This window comes from Pholis gunnellus (genome assembly GCF_910591455.1).
Source record: "Pholis gunnellus genome assembly, chromosome: 2".
NCBI lineage: Eukaryota > Metazoa > Chordata > Actinopteri > Perciformes > Pholidae > Pholis > Pholis gunnellus.
This window is the reverse complement of record NC_136536.1, coordinates 13,874,409-13,893,161: the sequence shown is the minus strand read 5'-3', so window position 1 is coordinate 13,893,161 and position 18,753 is coordinate 13,874,409. Positions and strand designations below refer to the sequence as shown.

At 42.8% G+C, this 18,753-nt stretch overlaps 1 protein-coding gene across 1 annotated transcript; it reads right to left on the bottom strand.

Annotated features, from left to right (window-relative positions):
* Positions 1 to 13,803: 13,803 nt before the first annotated feature.
* On the bottom strand, positions 13,804 to 18,705 carry idh3g (isocitrate dehydrogenase (NAD(+)) 3 non-catalytic subunit gamma). Its single transcript, XM_079182596.1, has 12 exons — positions 18,614 to 18,705; positions 18,279 to 18,326; positions 17,702 to 17,799; positions 17,497 to 17,612; positions 17,312 to 17,372; positions 17,031 to 17,163; positions 16,293 to 16,426; positions 16,071 to 16,173; positions 15,823 to 15,969; positions 15,068 to 15,162; positions 14,885 to 14,945; positions 13,804 to 14,619 (listed from the first exon to the last, which is right to left on the bottom strand). The coding sequence occupies exons 1-12, from the start codon at positions 18,692 to 18,694 to the stop codon at positions 14,518 to 14,520; spliced, it is 1,179 nt and encodes a 392-aa protein (XP_079038722.1). The 5' UTR covers positions 18,695 to 18,705; the 3' UTR covers positions 13,804 to 14,517.
* Positions 18,706 to 18,753: the final 48 nt, after the last annotated feature.

Here is an 18,753-nt window from a genome sequence, read left to right as displayed (position 1 = left end):
ATTAGCTAATCAAATGTTTTGCATGACGCTAAACTCAATTTTATAACCTAACTAGAGTGGTGAGATTGAAAATGTGAAGACATGTTTAATAATGAGTCACTGTGGCAGGATAGTGTTGTTGGGAATCGAGTTTATGGTCTACAAGTGCTACAAGAGCACATTAGTTAGATACAAGCTACAAGTGCTGTATCAACAACAGCCCCGCTGTTAGAAAGTGCAGACATTATGAATGTGTGTCTTGTTTACTTGATGTTCGCCTCAAAAGACAGATTGTCCATGACATAGTCTGTTTATGAAATTGGAAAGCATTAAGTGTGGAGTGGTGAATACATACATCATCTCATAGAAAGCTCTGCATATGGTCACAGTATGATAGTCATAACCACTTTTCATAGAGGAATACTGCTATTATCTATGTGTGCTTTGTCATTCTGATAGCTGTAGAAGACAGAGACGAATAAGCTGAATGACAGACCTGCGACTCTCACTGCCAAGTTGAATGTAAATGGAAGCTTGTAAAGACTGATCTGATCCCCTTGCTGGAGACATGGATGGTGAATTGATACAAAAAAGAAATTACACTAACAGTGCTGTATATGAACACGATCCAGATCTTTGGCCAACTACAGTAAATTGCATATTTAAGATAACTGGTAAACGTATGGAGGCTACATGTGTGCATGTGGACTGTCTGATGTTCTGAGCTATCAGGTGGCTCGGGATCTGCCCTGATCCAGGCATTTTGAATGGATTAATCAATATTGGCTTTATGCATCCAGCCTATTTCTGATCCTTTGTTTATTTGCTCGAGACACGCCAGCTGTCAAACAAGTTATCAAACTGTTTCTGAAAACACAGATCCTTGTGAGAAACATTTGTGTAGCATGTGGCTGCAATTGGTTGAAAATTGCCTTTTATATATTGATATCGTCAGTTAATGAAGAGAGACTGTGACGATTCTGTCAAAACTTTCCTGCCACAAGAATTCCAATGTGGACACAGGTACTGTATATTATCCAATATCATAGCACAGAATAATATAGGAAGCCGTTGAAGAAAAGCTTTGATGCAGGCCATGCAGAATATATTCCCAATACAGAGCCAATCAGCAATCAAAGAAAATAACATTGTTTTACCAATCATTGTGCAGCTGAATATTAGATATATTACCGAAATCTGTAGCCTTTCTAATTTTAAAGCAAATGCACTGTATCAATATTTACAGTATGCGTACGACACAGTCCTGAGAACAAGGGTCTGGGATACATAAACGTATTTTCCTCTGCGTCTTTGTAACAGTCAAGAATTCAAACCTGTCATCATTTGCATCTGTTTCTTCTCCTCTTTATGGCCCCTCACTTGGTTTATATAGTCTGTTTTTTCTGCTCAACCTGTCCGAGCCCCCTTACTGCTAGATCGATGTTGGATTTGTTGTAGTCACAGCAAACATACAAAAGGCTCAGATAAAGGCGCAGGATAAACAACAAAGCAAATGTATTGACAGAAAAGAGAGGAAAACAGAGAAAGGACCTGGTAGAGAAATGCACAAAAGAGAGGAAAGAAGAAACACAGAGAAAAATCAGCCGGTTAAACAATGACGGGAGCAACCTTTTCATGGTTTTAACTCAGCATGAAGATGCTTTTGAAATGTTTGAGTTTTGTTTAAGGAGGTCCCATTTGAATCGTCAATCAGGGGAGGCTGCTACAAAAGCAAACTTTGAAAGCTCTTTGTCCCAGGAGTATTTTGCTTCCCTTATTGAACATGATTTGTCCATCCATCCTCCGCTATCCTGCATCTCCTCTGTGGCGAACAAAGTGGTTGGGAACAGGAAAAACAGGATTGTCTGTAATCCAAGCGTAAAAAAGATGGATAGAAGGCAGGTAATCTGCATCCTGGAAAAAGAGAAACAGACACCATGAGGAGAAATAATTAGAGGGATTAAGTGTAAAGGAAGAGCGCGGGGTAAATTAGAGGAGGAGGAGTTGGACTGTCAGTGTTTAGTGAAGAGATAGCAAGAAAAGGAAACACCAACGACGTCAGAGTGGAATAAAGTGCACGGTTCAGGAGCATTGTGCCTGTGGAGCCTTGAACGTGATCGTCCAGAGAAAACAGTCTGTAAGCACAACGTGGTGGTTGTGTGAGGCAGTGTGGCGGTGTGTGTACACGGAATGTGTACATGAGTGAGCAGCGCAGTGCGGAGCATGTTTCCATACAGATGGAAGTTTGTTTAGAGTAGTGTGAGTGTGAGAAGTGAGTATGCAGATGGAGATACAGATGTGGTGAATAGCACTCTGTGCGCTTTGGGGGTCTCTGGGATAAACTGTCAGTGTCGAGACATTTTTACCCCCCAAATTTCCACCACTTTCTCAATGTCAGCCAACACCCCTACTGGATCTGGACTCACAACCTGCAGTGTGGTTATATATGTGCGTGTTATGTATGCATGTGCAGCAGAGGACGCAGTATTCACAACAACATATTGCATCTTCATGTACATTATATGCAAGTGCACATCCAGGGGTCAAGTTGGACCTGTGCCTCTGTATATATATATATGTGTTATCTGAATGTGAAATAAGTGGTGTTTTAATCTGTGTCATGCTTACATTTTATACGTATAATCTTGTTTGTGTTTCATTGTATTTATAGTTTACTGTGTATAGTTTGACTTTTTGGGAAAGATGCTTATTCACTTTCTGTCAGAGAGAAGATGGCCCTCTTCTATCTGTATGTTAAATATAAATCTACAGACAGCCGCTGGTTAGCTTAGCTTAGCATAGAAAGTGGAAACAGCGGGGAACAGCTAGTCTCACTCTGTCCAAAGGTAACAAAATTAATCTACCAGCAACTCTTAAGGTTGTTGATTCACATTTGTTGTCTGTTCGATCTGTCCAGAAAACGGAGTGTGAAAATTTCAAATTTGCTGTTTTATAATGTGACATACTCTGCGTTCTGAAATCACATACTATGCACTGCAAACTAAACGTGAGAACTACTATTTTCCCGAAAATAGTATGCATTTCGCATGATTTGGGTTTTGGAATTACAAAAACAATCGTACATTTAGCGGATGCAACCTATTTTTTGGGCCAGACAGTAACTCCCTGGAGTTCGTGTTAATTAGTGCGCTTTAGAGGTGTTGAATTCTGTTACTTTTGGACAGCTCCAGGCTAGCCATTTACACTTGAATCTACTCTTTATGCTAAGCTAAGTGGCGGTAACAGACAGACAATCAAGTTTCTCATCTAAATGTCCACCAGAGAGCGAATAAGGGTAGATCCCGAAATGTGCAAACTTGTGCTTTAAGCATGAATAGAATTTTTCTTATACATATATTCAATGCTCTGTTGAATCTGTGTTCTATACGCTTTGGATATACACATGTATATTGTATTACCCAGTATTAAGGCACTGTCTTGCGTCATCCTTTTTTGTTGATGTTGTGCTTCCATAGTGCATATTCCTGTATATAAGTTTGTGACATTACCACAAACACACAACAAACCTCGGGTCACGTGGTATTCCATCAGAGGACTAATAGTTGGTTTCTGGTGCTCCAGGCAAAATATATTCAAGCTGCCATGTGTAGTGAGCAGTGTGCTCTGCACTTGATTGATGCAGGCAAAAGGGAGGGTATATACACAATGCACAGAGAGCAGGGGGTCAATAGGAGCGCATTAGCTCAATTTTGCTCAAGGCTGCCTACAGCAGGTTAGCCTGGCCATTTGTATCTGCATGTCTTGACCCAGTACACATTTTAAACAATCGGGGAGAGTGGTGTGTGAGGAGAACAATGGCAGTGGAGTCCAGATTACCATTTGAGCTGCAGCTATTTGTTTAGAAGGATCTCATTGAATCCTGGAACATCTCTCTGTAAACACCAAAAGATGGACTGAGTGAGACAGCGCTGCACCAACTGGAAGAGATGGGGAAAAAAGACTTTGACAATAGAGGTGTATCAATTTCACTTTGTAAATACAAAGTCAGACAAAGAGGAAACCCGGAGGAGGAAAGCAAGCCTTCCATTCAATCGTTATAGCAAACGAAAGCTACATAAACATCAAGACAAAGTAAATTCAGGTTGGAAATCATCTCTAGGTGTTTCACCTAACAAGGACTGAAGGTGGAAGATGTATTTTAGCCCAAATGCGGACACACACATAAAAACACACACTCATGCCACCTTAAAGGTGTTTTCTATCAAAACGAGCATTTGTGTATGCCATATCAAGAAACCAATGTTCCCCTTTGGATCCAAGGTGTGTGTTTGTGTGTATGTATGCGCCAAAGCATGCATGTTTCCACATACCCACTTATCATGCGCAGTGCATGAGACCTCTGACGTCATAGTGTTAATGATGATTAGGATGATGGTGTTTATTTATCTGTAGAAGTGGAAAAAGGTAGACGAGAGTTGAATGAGCGCAGTGTCATGGGCTGCAGAGAGCGGAGCGCGAGCCAGGAAGAGAGAGGGAGCGAGGAAGAGGGAGAGTGGTGAAGAGGGGTGAATGGTTCTCTGTGTGGGGAGCGAGAGAAAAGAGAGAGCCTCTTGTGGTATGTTTACATGTCAATGTAGTTCCTGATCTGATTGATCATATCTGTGTGTGTGTGTGTGTGTGTGTGTGTGTGTGTGTGTGTGTGTGTGTGTGTGTGTGTGTGTGTGTGTGTGTGTGTGTGTGTGTGTGTGTGTGTGTGTGTGTGTGTGTGTGTGTGTGTCAGCGAGTGGGTTTCTACATTTAATTACTGTGCTTCGTCATGCTATAATTTAAGTGGGACCATTATGTCTATTATGTACTAAGTGTTATGCAATGATATGTTGCTGCATGTAATTTAATTGACTAACTCCTTGGACACTGTAAGTTATTCTAAGATAGGGAGAGTGTTAAAAGCCTTGCTCCTGGTTATTACACCATTATGATTCATCCGCGTTAACCTACAAACCTCCTCCATGTGGCAAGCGGAGTAAATCCGAGCTTGGCTAGATGCTACATTGGAATAAAAGACATCAGATTTTGTAGAAGAACGAACCAAATCTAATGTGCTTAATGGAAATGAAAGGAAACCTCAAGTAACAACTCCACAATTACTGAGCTGTATTTACATCCAAGAGTTAAAGAAGAAAATATTTGTTTGCTTATTTCCTAAATGGCGCTGATCACTTCAATTGTCCACTATAATCAATCTACTTAATTGGACATATGTGTTGATACAAGGGTGTTTTCAGGAAACGACCCATCACCAGCAGACAGGCTCTGCTCTGCTTTGAAGCACGGTTCAAATAATGTGGGAACAATTGCTGCGAGTCGTGGGCACAGATCTGAGTGTTTCCTGAGTTTATAGCCGCTAAGGGGCTGGTTAAATCAAGCTGTTTGTTATTATTCAACAAGCAACGACGGGGAAGAATTGGGGATTTTCTCGAGATGGAAGAGAGGATGGAAAGAACCAAACAGAATATGCAGAAAAGGAGTAGAAAAGGAGTCAATGTTTTGTTTTTTGCCTCAAGGAAGAATCTGTTTGGTTATGTAGTGGAAAACCTCTGACATGATAATAGGGGGCAGGAAATGTAAGAAAAGTGAGGAGAGTGATTAAAAAGGAGGGAGGCAGACACACAATCACACTGACATACACAAACAAATACGCACATAACAGGAGGGTGTTCAGGAAGATGGTGTTCATCTCCTGTTGCAGCCAATTAAACATTAAGTGTGTCAGTCACCATAGTGTGTTTGTGAGGTGTCAGGTTAATGCCCTTTACAGAGGCCATCCTCAGTTGCGTGTGTGTGTGTGTGTGTGTGTGTGTGTGTGTGTGTGTGTGTGTGTGTGTGTGTGTGTGTGTGTGTGTGTGTGTGTGTGTGTGTGTGTGTGTGTGTGTGTGTGTGTGTGTGTGTGCGTGAAGTCATGTGCATGCATGCCCTCCAGTTCCTGTTTGTTTTTTGGAGCCCTCTCATGTGTAAAATGAGTCTTAACACCTGATCAGCCTGACTAACGGTGCTAATCTGATACAGTAACTTTGTTCGACCGCGTCTAGACACACATGTACGGTAGTTTTGTTTGTGCTATAAGCAAAGTAATGAAATCATGACCAACGGTCAGCAGATAAGACACTTGAGGCTCGCATCAAACATGTAGTCTGATGGTGCCAATGTATATGCTGTTGTGTGACCGTGTTTCCATAGCTTTTTCAAGGAGCATGACACTACAGTTCCCAGGGAGAGGAGACTGAGCATGCTGTGGAAACCGGGCAAGTTTGACTAATCAGATCAGACCAAAAAAAAGATCTTGATATACCAGCATGCTCCTTCTGTCCTGGGACAGAGACGTCACCTCGACTCAAGAGTTTCGGATGTTGGAACAAACTGCTTTGTGTCTTGCCGAGTTGTTTAACAGACCTTGCATAAGGCGAGTGAACTGGCAACCCAACGTAGCAGCATGAGCTCTGTCTGTTTCTCCATCTGCTAGTGCTCAGCCTGGCCTCCTGTGTTTATGATGAAAAGGCTGTGACTGGGCTGTAATGACGCTGTGTCCACGCGGGCCAAATGGGATGGACTGTCAAGTTTCAGTGAATGACAGGGGATTAGTTGTTCTGTCTCCCACTTCCTTTCTGCTGTTATGGACATGTTTTGTGATGCAGTGAATGCCATTGCTTTGAAATATGCCACGTTACACATTTCACGAGTAAATGAAGCGTCTTAAGGGAGAACATATAGATTGCTGTATCAGGGACTGAGGTTAGGCTCTTTCTAAAAAGTAAACCCTCCCTGGGTGGTCCCCGATCTTCCTAGCTCTTTAACGGATGTCCCGAGTACAATGGGTCATATAGAGAGTAACACAAACAACCCAGCCCGGCTCACAGGGTCATTTAGCCATAATGCAGGCAATTCGCCTGAATAACTCCATAGTTATGAATACAAACCCCGTCATTTGTCGTTGATGTTCAAACATGTTCTAAAGATTGAAGACATCCTTAGGAAGAGCAACATGTCCAAGTAAAACCAAAAGGTCTTAATTAACTTTTAATGGGATTGTTTACAACACTGAATGGGTGTGAACACGGGTGTAAAGACAGACAGAAAGAGATATATTTAGAATGCAGTCTTCTGCGTCTCCTCTGTGAGTTAGCGGAGCAGAGCAGGGATTAGGGCTGATTTCGATATCGTATTTCCTTGGAAAATGAGCCGGCGATGAAGGGATTTGACCGTGAACGAAAGGCGTCAGAGCTTGTGCTTTGTGACTGTCCTGACTCCCTTTGTCATCCCACGCTCAGTTTCTCCGCTGCGTCTTTATTCCACCTGCCTACTGGAAGGACTACCTCCTGTTTCCCTCCCTCCACAGACTGCCTCTCTTGAAAATATTTAAAACCCTCTTTAAGGAAACACATAAACAGATAACGTCTGAGGACTTTTACCACTATTTGGTATAATCATTTAATGACTGATATTCAATTAATGACACACAAGGAAAGAGTAGAAGAAGAAGTTTGTTGGCCTGTTAACTAAAATGAGCTTATCCTGTGTGAGGACTAAACGTTTAACACTAATGCTTTCAAGAAAGTGCAACATCTAGTAATTGCTTGGAAAATTACAGCATGATGTCATAGCAAAATCTAGAAAATGAAGCCATATGTTGAACCCACAGTCTATCTTCTGGGTTCTGTGCTTTGTTTTTCTAAGATTAGGCAATAGGATGATAGGAAGCCATGGATAAGGATGGTGGAGGAGCTTTGGGTAAATGGAAGGGGGCCAGGCAGGTATGTGCATTTGAAGGGTTGCTGAAAGAAGCATCAAGTCGGTAGCAGTGAAAGAATGTGAGAGAAAAAAAAGTTTAAGTGCAAAACTTTTCTCCTCAGAGCCAATAACAGCTCAAGGATACGAATGTTAAAAATCCTATATTTCAAAAGCCGGTCTCTTTATCCGTTAATAAAGCCCATACAAACGCAACATAGTGCTACTGCTACTACGTCTGTTATTGCGTTTTCATCCCTTCCAAAAGCAGGATGAAGGTTGGTAATAAAAATATAAACACTGTCATTGTTTCAACTAACATATCCTAAGTGATAAAACCTAATGGCAGTACATCAGTTGAGAAGGGTAAAGTCAGAGACAGAGGCGACTTACTGCTTCATTCCCTCTGTATTTACCCAAAGACGGGATTGATTGGTTGACTATTCAAAGATGGCAGGATAAAAGAGACGATGGATGGTAGGTCATCGCGAGACTGTTTCATATTTGCCTTGTCTTAGGTGGCTTTGCACCGAGTAGCATCAGGTATGTCACTGATTAGCCTGCCCCGAGGCCAGGTGTGATCCTGGCGCTAGTTATAATCTCACTGTGCTTCCTGTCTGCAGCCTCACAGTTGGTTCACCAGTTCCGTGCACCCCACAAACATATCTCACAGTGTAAAGTCAGCATGCTCGCTTCTTGCATTAGCACATGTTCAATACAACCTTGTCTTACTTGAGCACAGTCTGCTACAGAACCTCAGGAACACACTTCGGGTTGCCCCCCCCCCCTCCAGACTTAAAATTTCAGACGCTGTTTATGAAGAGCAATGCAGACAAGGATCCTGCAGCGCTGTCACAGTGAATGGAGATGTACAATCAAAGCTGTGTTTTCTGGTGGATTTGCAGAAATCTGTTTTCATCAAAACTCTTTAGAGATGCTTCAACCGAGGAGAGTGGGGAGAGCACTGCAGACATTCAAAACAAGGGAGGGGGTCAATATAGGTAGAAAAGAGGAAATAGTGTCAGATGATATGAGACAGAAAAAAGGGAGAGACGCAAGCGAAGCAGCTCAGGATTACATTTAACTAATGCTGTTAAGTACAAGATATGCTATGGATAATGGTGCAGCAGGAAGGATTTGGATTTAAAGTGATTGAAAAACACAACATTTTAATGTCACATTTCTCATTTTGGGAGTTTTAGAGGGATGTCTTTTAGCATGACATAGTATTTACTCTCCTAATATATATTGTGTCTGGCTGCAGGTGGGGTCTCGGCCAGGTCGAGGAAATGAACGCTCACAGAGTGCACAGAGCTGAGTCACTGGTCGGGGGTGAGACTCAAGACATTTATTAGATGAAACTACATGAGTGTTGCTAGCTTTGCTTTGGCAACCAAAAGAACACACTGTTTCTTTTTTTTTTTCAACTGGTGAATACAGAACTGGAAAGTGGGGGGTTGTCAAGTTGTCAAAGTGCCAAGACGCTCCAATTTCAGGGGAGCAGAGTTGTGATGACATCAGGGCAGTGTAATGCAGGTTGCCATGAGTGCAGCATGCTTGCCTTGATGTAATGTAACTGGCAGTGCCACCTTAACTCGCAGCACAGACGGTAAAACATTTAATAGCATTATAGAGAGACATCAAAAGAAAGAGAGCGAGAGAGAGCAAGAGAGATTGAAAAAGAGAGAGAGAGAACAGGGGAAGTATTGGCACGCATGGAAGAATGGTTTCAGATGGAACAAATAGCCCATCAAGAGCCACTCAATCACTGCTTTACCTCTCCTCCCTCCCTTTCTTCCTCTCCAGCAACACATCTGGCCAAAGTGCAGCAGTGACCTAACTGTTTCTCTCTGATGAGAGACATCAACATTCTCAGAAGACCTAGCTAGCAACACAACTAATTTATCATAAACATAAAACCAAACAGAAATAGCTCACAGGCTCCCCTCACTCTCACTATGCCAAGAGGCTTTCAGTGCCGAGGAGAGGGGGGGGAAAAAAAGTGTGTGAGGTAGGAAAAGTGAGCAAGACAGACAGGTTCCTATTTAGACACAATGAATATACCCAATAAAGCACCCCCAGGTCAGCATGCATGTAGAGGGATTCCTCGTGTAGCGCAGGTGGAATCAGTTTATCTGCCTGGAGCTAAGAGCATGGCTCCAGTAAAAGTATATGCAAATGTGTACATATATATATATATATATATATATATATATATACACACACAGCTATGCACGGAGCATCAGATTTCCTCCCCTAAAGGAATAATAGAAAGCACTACAGACTTACACATTTATTTTTCAAGGTGCAAGATAAGTGCTGGAGTCACATAAAACAAGTGTGTGTGTTTATTTTCAAATAAGTCACTACTATATTTTAACGAGGTCAGAGTGGGGAGTCCCCCTATATCTACTTTGAGGGGTATTAGGGTGGTTGGTTAAGAAAGAGAGAAAGTCTCTGCGTGACCCCAGTTCAAGCATATTGGCCTGCACATGATCCTTGGAGTGTCCTTATGTAAGGTAGTGCAACCCAAGCAGTTGGAGTGATACATGCTCTGCAAGTGGACGAGCAGTCAGCCTTCAAATAGGACTAGTCGAGCTACCAAAACAGAAAACGGATAAATAAAACTGTTCTGATGCATCACTTCACTTTTAGCAGAGCTGCGACGATAAGCGCCTTATGCCCTCACTAGGTGGTGACCCTCTGGTGTTAAAACCAGCCGTGTAAAAAATAACAGTCTGCAGCTCCTGATAAAGAGGCAGGCAGGAGTCAGAAGCTTTATTGCTTCCTTTCATTTTGAAAGATAAGGTGGTGATGAAGTGTGTCTACAGCTAACTGCCCAGTACACTCCCGGTTATCAAACTATATCTGCTACATATATCACACTCTTCTTCCTCCCACTTCCAACCAAAAACTCACAATCCTCCTTCAATTAGCCTAATACCCCGGCTCCCCCGCCTTATCCTCCAGCCAAGTCCGCGCTCTCTCCCCCCCCCCCCCTCAGTCCTCTCTCTGCATGCTATCCCCCTTGACCTTCTTTCTGCATCCATTTCTGCCAAGCAAACATCACCGCTAACCTCTCCCAACTACTCGTTCATCATTCTTCTCTCATAGGGGCTGTCACTGCTGAGGAAGACGCTGGATGCCCATGTAAAGAGAAGGACACACTGAGAATCCAAAACACACACACAGCCAGGCCCAAGTAATGGAGAATAACTGACCACTGACGTAGCTTAATGTAGCTAAGCCATAGCTGTGGGGGGGGGGGGGGGGGAAAAAAAAAGCTCCATTAATAACAGAGAGCAGAGCCGGCAGACTGGACGCAGCTGTGCTCGGCAGAGCCTGATCAGAGGCAAGTTGACTGATTATGATCACCTGCAATGCACTGCGTAGCACAGCAGAGAGCAGGGGTCATGTTCATATGAAGTGGAAATTACAGGCTGGATATTGAATTACACTGAGTGACTAGTAGTGTGTGTGAAAGAGTGAGAGAAAGAGAGAAGAGGGACTTATTATCAGGAGTAAGATAGGCCAGATTGATGGCCAATAATAAAACCACATCTTATAATATCAGTATCATATGTTGTGGTTTGACTCAATCTTTCCGATTAGCATTTATCTTCCAAAGGCGGATGAAAGATATTAAACATGGTGTTTAATCTACTTAACATTTCTCATGCATCCTGCCATTTGCGCCTCTCACACACTACTCACTCATGAATTCCTGCTGTCATCATCTGGGGCTGTCAATCATGATATCAGCTGTTCTCATCAGCTGGTCACGTCAATCAAATAGCACAGCAACACACCTACATTGTTAGCCCATCATCTTGCCGCCTACACTTTTTTAATACGATTCTGTCTCTGCCTTTAGTATACGTTCATGCTGCTGTTAAACGAGCGCCCATCTATCCCCCCCCCACTCATCACAGATTCATCCGCCTCATCAGCCCCCCAGTCTCAGAATCATCAGCCATCACCACCAGACTCCATGGGGGGGATTTATCTTGCTGCTGCTCAGATGCCCCTCGATCGCAAATCTCTCACCGGACAGCAGCGAAGGACATTTGTGGAACATTTAAGCGCCACTTTCACCAGAATTTTAAACGATAAAAATTCTCACCTACATCTAGGTATCTGGCCATACCGGGATAGTGAGTACAATGTATTGTGGTGATCAAAGTTTGAAACATTGCTTTTAACATCCCTTGCAACATCTCTTTTGCGTCCCCATTATTCTGGATAATCACAACATGCTGTGAACAGTTTTCATAAGGACTATTTAGAGCTCTGGGATCTAGAGTATCAGGGACTCTGTTTCTGGAAAGAAAAGCTGGTGTTGAATTTTCCAAATGTGATTTCTCAATGCTGTCAGCACCACAAATTAAATTCCATATACACCTCATTTGTATCGGAATGGCGGCATAAACCTCAGAGATAGAAATCTATAAAACTGGGCACAGTGGGTTTGATAACATTGGGGGTAAGAGTTTTTTGTTTCTGAAAGTTGGGTGAACCAACCCAATCTCTGGCGGCAAAAACTGCACAGCAGGCTGGACCTCTTCACAGGTTTATACAAGGGCTGAATGATGGACCGTTAAGTTTGAAACGGCCGGTGATTCATTGCAGCATCTGCCGCTCTCCACAAGTCTGAACATCTGCCTCATGGCCCGGCTCCAGCGGGGACTCAGGGGACTCAGCAGCCCGGGGGGAGGGAGGGGGGGGAGGTCGAGAGGTCGAGAGGTCGAGAGGTGAGGGGTGACAGAGAGAGAGTGTGTAGTGATGAGAAGGGATGTGAGGTAAAGTGAACAGTGAGTATGAGAAAAAGCTGGCCTCTTTTCTTTCTGGCCTTTTTCACCTCTTACAGGAAGTACGACAAAAATGGATTACTTCTAGATCTCTGTAGAGTAAATAACTGACATGAATGGAGAGGGAGTAATACAGTTGTCAGCCAACTGGCAGAGGCCAGAGTACACACATAGTAATTCCCTGCACATTTCACAACACCATTGTATATATGATTGTTGATTCCCTAGGACAACTAAATCTAAAAAAAGAGCCCCACCACTAATTATTTCTTCGCTCAATGTGCAAATACTTTAAACGGGGGAAACATTTTGGAACTTTCTCACAGAATTAGACACATGATAAATTGGCAAGTGCCATTACGATGGGATATGCCCGTGTTGACCGCATCTGAGAAAGAGAGGCGAGCTGGGATTATTTGTACAATATATGTGAGCAGGAGGTCGCTGCTGAACCACTATAGAATCTATGTGCTCCTCTTCCTGCAGCCTCTAGCTAAGAGACCCAGGGCAGTTTTTCTTATGACTGTGTGGTCGGAGTATTAAAAAGAAAATAGATGGAACAATAATTGATGGTTTGGTTTTACCAGGTGAAACTATAATAAATGGTTTGATTTCATGCGAAATGAGGATAAACTAAAATCCTTAACGTTTGTCTTAGAAACTTGTAGTCTGATTCCTAGAAATCACAAGAACCAGAATCATTGGTTGCCAATATGGGGATTAATCTGTCCTCTGCTTCCCTACGGCTCATTGCAAAACATAACATCCACACATAGTGATCCACAGTGATTAATATATACTGCATTTTGTCCTTGCAAGACAGTGCACGTAACGGAGCGCACATACATATATCTGTGCACAATTTGCTCCAAGTTACAGTTTACTGGCAACTCTAGAAAGTGGTGTTGCCACCTAGTGGTGAAATGTAAAACAGCAACTTGTCCTTCAAAGTTGCGAGGAAGATGTTTATGGCGCGTGAAATTGTAAAACAAACTCAAGGATCAGTGAGCTAATTTGGAGAAAAATAATCTTTATTCCCAGCAGGAGGCCATAGAGCTTCTTTCTTTGAAGCTGAGGCAAAGAATCAAGATAAATCTTAATGGAAAGCTATTTTACAAAGGCTTTATACGCTCAGCTGCCAGTTTATTGGGTACACCGAGCCAGTCCTGCTATACATGTTGGTGAAGGTTATAACATTAAAGTGGATGTATACTTTACCTTTACAACTCATTTTAGAGATGTTTCATATTCAAACTTAAGTCCAAAACGATCATATGGTAGATTATTTCTTTATTGATGATATTTGTGTTATACAGAGTACATAACCGCCCACAGATATGATAAAATAAGTCTCTTCATATCCATCTTTAAGAGCTCTTGTCTGGTTAGACTAAAAGACAAAAAGCGTATTTTTTGTGAGATGACCCAAACTTACATTCCTTAATGAACTCTGATGCAGCATATGAAATAGCGACATCATTTATTAAAAGTACAGTGGATCCGATGTGAACACAGGACAGGACATTTATAACAGGCAACCCAATATTTAAGTTACAGTACGAAAAAGTAAGGCATTAAATGAACATAGCACATCATCGGAATTTGGAAAAATAAATAAGTGGAAAATATTTCTGACAAGTGTCAGGCCACAGCGAGAGTCATTTCCATGTTTCATAACAATTCGTAAGACTACAGATTTTCAACTGAATGAACCTGATGAACTACAGTAGGATTTATCATCTGATAGGAGTGATAATGGCATTTGATCAATGGTGAACCGTTTTTTAATAAGTCTTGCGAAGGTCATTGTTATATCTGAAACACACAGGTGTGGATAGAAGGTTGTTTGGACAGTTATGGGTAAGCGCTTTGTGAACGACAAAAAATAGGAAACGTTCTGATGCCAGTAATAAGACCCAGCGCTATGGCAACAGACATGCATGGATAACCTGTTCAAACTCACACGTCTGTGTGTGTGTGTGTGTGTTTACAGCGCAGATGTGAGCGGCCCTGTACTCTGGATGATCCTCATGATGGACTGGACCACATCTGACGTGGTGCCCTGACCCCCAATATCAGCTGTGTGCAACTGCAAAACCAAAAAAACAAGGACTTAATTAATGTCAATGCAACACAATGTTAAATCAGAGACCATACAGTGTAGCACTTCATACGAGCTTTGTGACATTGAAAGGGCACGATGCTGCTTTGTGTAAATGTATTGTGATGCCCACTGGGAAGCATGCCAGACCTGCATCCCGAGCCTCTCAGCCTCCGTCACACAACAATGGCGTGTTAGCTTTGTGGCAGTGCGACAGGTGAGGGGAAAGGCCCGTCAGTGACCGAAGACTTACCCTGGTTTCATTCATAGTAGTGAGGATTGCATTTCGGATCAGAGTGGCGTAGTCATAAAGCCTGGAGACATACAGGAGAAAGACGTATGTATTTACTGGTATACCCCAGTGACACGAGCGTCACATCTCAGATGGAACCACAGGAAGGTGTATAGTACAAGTATTTGATCTGGGAAAGCTTACTTAAGGTGGTCCAGCATCATGCAGCCGGCTAGCAGCATGGCAGTGGGGTTAGCAATGTTCCTCTGCGCAATACTCTTCCCTGTGTTCCTTGTGGCCTGAGAGACCCAGAAAAATAAGAAAAGAAACAGAATATATCATATTTAATATCATATTGGTAACCTAATCCAAGTATCACAACATTAAAGAAAGTCACTTGATTGACTTCCTTTTGGATTACCTCAATACCAACTATGCAAATAAAGACCAGAGAGAAGAAACATGCTACAACTTCACCATTATGTTGTACATAAAGCAGAAAAGGGGAACATCACCACAGTACAGTGCAAGTTATGCCTTCCAGCTGTGAAAATGTTGTCATCTTCATCCAAGGACTCTAATTGTCTGGCACATTAGTGTTGCCGGATTTTAACTTGGAGCAGCAGCAGTACACATTTCAATCAAATTAAATTAGATGGAAATTTCCCCATTTGTCCTGTTCTATGTTTGCTGGACCAGAAAGTGATTTGCTCATTTCCTACAAACCTTCTCTTCACGCTGGAATGAAAATAATCATCTCGATGAACTGGAAAGTGCGCAAACTCTCCTGCTTTGTGATAACTTGCACTGTGCTGATAGCTTGTTCCCCTTTTCTACTTTACATACCACATAAAGGGGAACTTTCCAACCAGCTCAACCATTTATTAAAGGCCATCGTGGGAGGCTTGAGTCAAGTGTTACGTGTGTGCACATGGTAGTGTGAACTGGCAAACACTCACCGTTTCAAAGACGGCATAGTCCCGGCCGTAGTTAGCCCCGGGCACGAGGCCAGGCCCTCCCACCAGGCCTGCGCACACGTTGCTCACCACGTTGCCGTACAGATTGGGCATCACCATCACATCAAACTGCTGGGGCTTGGACACCAGCTAAAAACACAGACAAGCACAGTAGTGGGTGGATCATTTAGATATAGAAGCATTTAGAAACTTTTCAAAACAAAGGGGTATGTCATTGTATCCTCTGTCACCTGCATGGTGGTGTTGTCCACAATCATGCTGTCAAACGTGATGTCTGGGTAACCAGAAGCCACTTCCCTGCAACACTGCAGGAACAAGCCATCACCAAGCTTCCTGTTGGAGCAGAAAGGCCAAAACTCAACATTTCCAGCACCAAGAAACTCACAATATGGTGCAACATTCAGGTGGCCAGACAGGTCCGGCACAACACCTTCTGCCTCAGAGTAACTCACATGATGTTAGCCTTGTGTACGGCAGTGACCCTTTTACGACCCTTCTCCCTGGCCAGTTGGAAGGCATATTCGGCAATCCTCAAGGAGTTGACCCTGGTGATGATCTTGAGACTCTCCACTACACCTGATGCACTCTAAAAGAAGCCGGGAAGCAGAATGACTGTTAAAATGCCAGCAAACGTTCAAGTAGTTGGTGCTGCTAATAATGTGGTAACATTGTTATTTGTGAAGCAGCATGTAGAACTGACACGGATCCTTCTTCTGTGTAGAAGGTAACATCAGGCTGTGAGTGAGTGAGTAGAGGTGTACACTCACACCAACATAGATTTTAGGGCTTGTGCAAATTTTATATTAAGGAAACAGCATTCAATGCCATACGGAGTTTGATAATAAGAATAAATAAATGAGCTAATTGTCTAGCTACGAATGAACAGAGAATAATAAAGCAATATAGATTGTTTTTTTAATTGTCTTTTCTCTCACAATATAGTCAAAAAGAAACGATAAGCATTATCGATAAGAGTACTAGTATCGATGAAGCGATACCCATCCGTAGCACCAATAATCAAGTATATCAGATCAATGTTTTTTCCCCTTCTTAACCAAATGCTGTGCTTTTAAACAGTACATGAGTATTACCTCACTCCCATTTCAAAAAGAATAAAAAGCGGGGAGAAAGACGGACATAGCGAGGAAAGAAGTGTTTTTAAGGAGGGAGTATATTCTGTTCTGTCTGACCTCGTGCTCCAGACTGCTGTACTCTCCCTCCGTGTTCTCCCGGATGATCATGATGTCGATGTTCTTGTGGCGAGTTTGAACTCCGGGGAGCGACTGGCAGTGCATCACATTGGCATACAGGTCTAAGCTTGTGCTGTTAATACACACATGGAACAAGAGAAAGAGAGGGTGAGGTTGGGATGTCAGGAATAAACAATAGGCCAACAATTACCAGACACAAAGGCACATATGATGGAAGAAATGTCAATCAAGGGAACTGAATATGTCCTTAACACTCTTACCGTAGGAGATTATTTCTGGATTTGACAGATGGCGCCATGGTATGTTTGGTTTCTATGTTACCTACCAGGAGAGTTAACAAAGTTAAACATTAGTGTCATGTTCTTATTATATACTCCATGCTTCTCACAGCTGTGCTCTGCTCAAATAACCGGCTTGTGACACAGACAAAAAATAATTTGCTTGCCTTTGAGGGCAACCCCATTGCGGCGAATGGCAGTGATGGCGTCGTTGATATCATCCTCCGTCTCCAGAGCAGAGTTGACGTGCACCACCTCAAAGTCCACCGGGACACAGCTGAACCTATGGCATGAAGAAGGGAAACCGAGGCCGAGTCTGAGAGCAGTCTGTAGTCCACACTTTGAGCAGGATTTAGTTTGAGTCCAACCAACCTGAAAACCTCTCTGACATGATTGAGCAGCTCTGGACCGATTCCATCTCCAGGTATGAGCGTCACCGTGTGTCTGCCTCCATACTTTGCAGGAGGGGGCTGTGAAAATGGACATTTTATACGTCATACACTGCATTTAAAAAGGACAACAAAACATAACAGTAGGTCTTCTAGTCATAGTAACACATCCTTTTGTTTCTACACCACACAGCGCCAGCATGAAAAGGTAATGTCCGGTGTTGTTTATGAAGTGATGCATTGTGGTAGAGTAAACCATGCCAGAGTCGGCTACTTACAATGTCGTCTCTCTGTTGTTGTTGAAGACAGACAGCAAGGAAAGCAGAAGAACAAGAGTTAGATAGTAGCAGTTTGAGAGATTCCCGGTAGTACAGATAACCTCTCCTCCACTAACAGGGTGGGAAACAGGTATCCAGCAGAACCAAGTTACATTAAAACAAATACAGAAAGTACAACCTCTCCCAAAGATGAACCCAAAGCGATACAGCTTGGAAATGAGTAGCTAAATGAGTAGCAGTGGACGCCATTACAAACCAATCACGTCAATCTGATTCACTTACACTATTTCCGGTCTTATTCCTGTGACTGGTCAGAGTTGTTCCAAATACCTGAAATACACAACATAGAGAGATGGGTTACTGTGGTTGTAAATGCATTTTTTATCATCGGAGGGTCCACGTTGTTTAGCATAACTTCAATGCAACCAACTCTATATCTGCGCTGTTGCAAAGATGTGGAAGAAGATCCCTATATTCACGTGTGACGTTATATTTACCATATGACCTTGTGTTCAGATGAAACAATCTGAGGCAGTAATATAATTAGACTTTTATTCGGAGCCGGACAACAACAACGTTCACAGCCAACGTGACTGCAGCGACGTCTCTAGTCTTACTTTGACCGTATTTCCAAGGCGTCCACCCCAGAAGGGATTAAGGATTTTGGACATCGACAGCACAGCAGTGTGGGCAGCCATCTTGACGTTCATGAACTGGGCGCGTGCACGATTAGAAGGCGTTGTGCTCGCGCAATATT